Genomic DNA, 2,869 nt, shown 5'->3' with positions numbered 1-2,869 from the left:
AGAGAGAGAGAAAGAGAGAGAGAGAAAGAGAGAGAGAGAAAGAGAGAGAGAGAAAGAGAGAGAGAGAAAGAGAGAGAGAGAGAGAGAGAGAAATTGAAACTAAAGTGATATGACTAAATGAGATTTGAATCAATCACAAACCAGCTCTATCTGTGCAGCAGGTGGTAGGGAAACAGCTTAGAGTCCTTCAAGCTAGAAAGAAAGACTTGATTCTGTGAATGGTAAAAGAAAAAAAAAACTTACTGCAAACAATAGGGGAAGAGGTGACTTGAAGTATCTGTTGCACACCATCAGATCTTGTAAAAATTGTTCTGAATACCATTCGAGCGCGAGTGCTTCGCTTCTTAGTCTTAGCCACACCAATTCTTTGTTCGACATCAGCATTTCTCAACTTCAAAATTCCAACGCAATCAATACTGACAAATAGTAAAGAAGATTACAATTATAATTGGAAAGACTTATTAGTGAAAAAGAAAGGAAGTGTTGTCTGAAATAAGTGTATTAAATATAGAAACCAAATCTCAAGTCAGTCTCTAACATACATATCCATTTATTTACAGAAAAAGAATAAAGCAAGAACAAAGACATTTGGGGGAAAAAATGTATGTGTGTGTGTTATATATAGATTAGAAAAATGGATAGAGGGAGAATGACAGAGTAGGAATAGGTATAGGTAGATTGTGAGACAATCTGTCAAGCAATGAGAGTAAAATAAAGAGAGAAATGGAAAAAAGAAAAGAGGAAGGGGAGAAAAAAACACAGTTCAGAAAGAAGATAAAGCTCACAATAGCCAGGAGGAATTAGAGAGGCAATGTGATTAAATAACAAGTATATAGAAAGTAACAAAATGATAGGAAGAATGGCAGAGGGAGAGAGATTTGTGTGTGGTAGTAAAGATGTTGGGCAATGAAACAGTGGAGGCAGATTTGATTTAGAGAAAAGAAATAGAAGGCTGTGTGTGTGTATGCACATGTGCGCACATGCACACACACATTGCAAAACTAAAAAACACTATAATTTTTATGATGATGATGATGATGATGATGATGATGATGATGATGATGATGAAATAATAATAATAATAATAATAATAATAATAATAATAATAATAATAATGATGATGATGATAATAATAATAATAGTTTCAAATTTTGGCACAAAGCCAGCAATTTTGGGGGTGGAGGTAAGTTGATTACATTGACCCCAGAGCTCAACTGGTACTCATTTTATTGACCCTGAAAGGATGACAGGCAGAGTTGGCCTCAGCAGAATTTGAACTCAGAACAAAATGCTTAGCAGCATTTTGCCTGGTGTGCTGGAATCCCTCTTATTATAGACACAAGTTCTGAAATTTTGAGCAATGGGGATAGTTAGTTGTATTGACTCCAGTGCTTGACTGGTACTTAATTTATTGACACCAAAAGGATGGAAGGTAAAGTTGACCTCAGCTTCATTTGAACTCAAAATATGAATGAAATGCTGCTATACATTTTGTCCAGTGTGCTAATGATTCTGCCAGCTAACTGCCTTAATAATAACATTGGAGAATGAGAACAGTAAATGTTGTGCCTATGATAATTGGTGCATTGGGAACAGTAAGCAAATGGCTGAAGCAGATTGAAATAGAATGCTCAGTGGATCTCCTACAGAAAGTGTGTCTCTCAGGGACAGCAAGGATTATCAGAAGGGTTCTAAGCACTTGAAAGAATGCTGAAAACTTTTGGATACCTAAGGTTACAGGTAGTAATCAGCTACATCTTGAAGTATTCAAGATGTGGAGCATGAAGGTGAAAACAATACCAGTAATAATTGGAACATTGAGCATGATTCAAAAACATATGAACAAAAACATAGAAATTATACCTGACACTACACACTATCCAAAAAATTAACCATGCTAGGAACAGCCCACATCCTATCAATTCAATAATACAAACTAAATAAAACAACCACAAGCACAAAACACACTCTAAACAGCAAATATCCAATGAAATAAACTACCACTAGAAAGCTGGGTACCCAATGCATTACATGCACAACACATAATACAAACACAAATACAACAAAAGACTGCACTATATCTAAAACTGAAACAGAAACTGAAACTCAATGCTGTACACACCCCAACACAGGTATAGCAGGTGATGCAGCAGAAATTTGCCTGAAACTAACATTTACTGAACATCACCATCATCGTTTAACATCCGCTTTCCATGCTGGCATGGGATTGGAGGATTTGACTGAAGACTGTCGAACCAGATGGCTGCACCAGGCTCCAATCTGATCTGGCAGAGTTTCTACAGCTGGATGCCCTTCCTAACGCCAACCACTCCGAGAGTGTAGTGGTTGCTTTTACGTGCCACTAACACAAGAGCCAGTCAGGTAGTACTGGCAACAGCCATGCTCAAATGGTGTTTTCATGTGCTACCTGCACATGAGCCAGTCCAGCGGCACTGGCAAGAACTTCGCTTGAATATTTTTCACGTGCCAGTAAGGCAACACTGATAACAATCCCGCTCGAATGGTGCCTTTTACATACCACTGGCACGGAAGCCAGTCAGCTGCTCTGGCAACGATCACGCTTGGATGGTGTTCTTAGTGCTCCACTAGCACAGATGCCAGTCATGCGGTGCTGTCATTGAATTTGTTTTCAATTTTGATTTCACTTGCCTCAACAGGTCTTCGCAAGCAGAGTTTGGTGTCCAATGAAGGAAATGTATGCATAAGTGGGCTAGTTACACCCCTGGTATAAGCCACGGGCTATGGTCTCACTTGGCTTGCCGGGTCTTCTCAAGCACAGCATATTTCCAAAGGTCTCGGTCACTAGTCATTGCCTCGGTGAGGCCTAATGTTCGAAGGTTGTGCTTCA

At 38.9% G+C, this 2,869-nt stretch overlaps 1 protein-coding gene across 3 annotated transcripts in view; it reads right to left on the bottom strand.

Annotated features, from left to right (window-relative positions):
• Positions 1-2,869, bottom strand: part of LOC106876878 (nuclear factor of activated T-cells 5) — a 231,414-nt gene that overhangs the window by 54,554 nt on the left and 173,991 nt on the right. For all 3 annotated transcript variants that reach the window (XM_014925617.2, XM_052968923.1, XM_052968922.1), the window contains exon 9: positions 244-416. In XM_014925617.2, the coding sequence (XP_014781103.2) occupies positions 244-416 (173 nt within the window). The remainder of the gene's footprint in view (positions 1-243; positions 417-2,869) is intronic.

This window comes from Octopus bimaculoides, chromosome 6 (genome assembly GCF_001194135.2).
Source record: "Octopus bimaculoides isolate UCB-OBI-ISO-001 chromosome 6, ASM119413v2, whole genome shotgun sequence".
Taxonomy (NCBI): Eukaryota; Metazoa; Mollusca; class Cephalopoda; order Octopoda; family Octopodidae; genus Octopus; species Octopus bimaculoides.
Note: the sequence above shows the minus strand (reverse complement) of the source record. Positions and strands in the feature narration are given on the sequence as shown.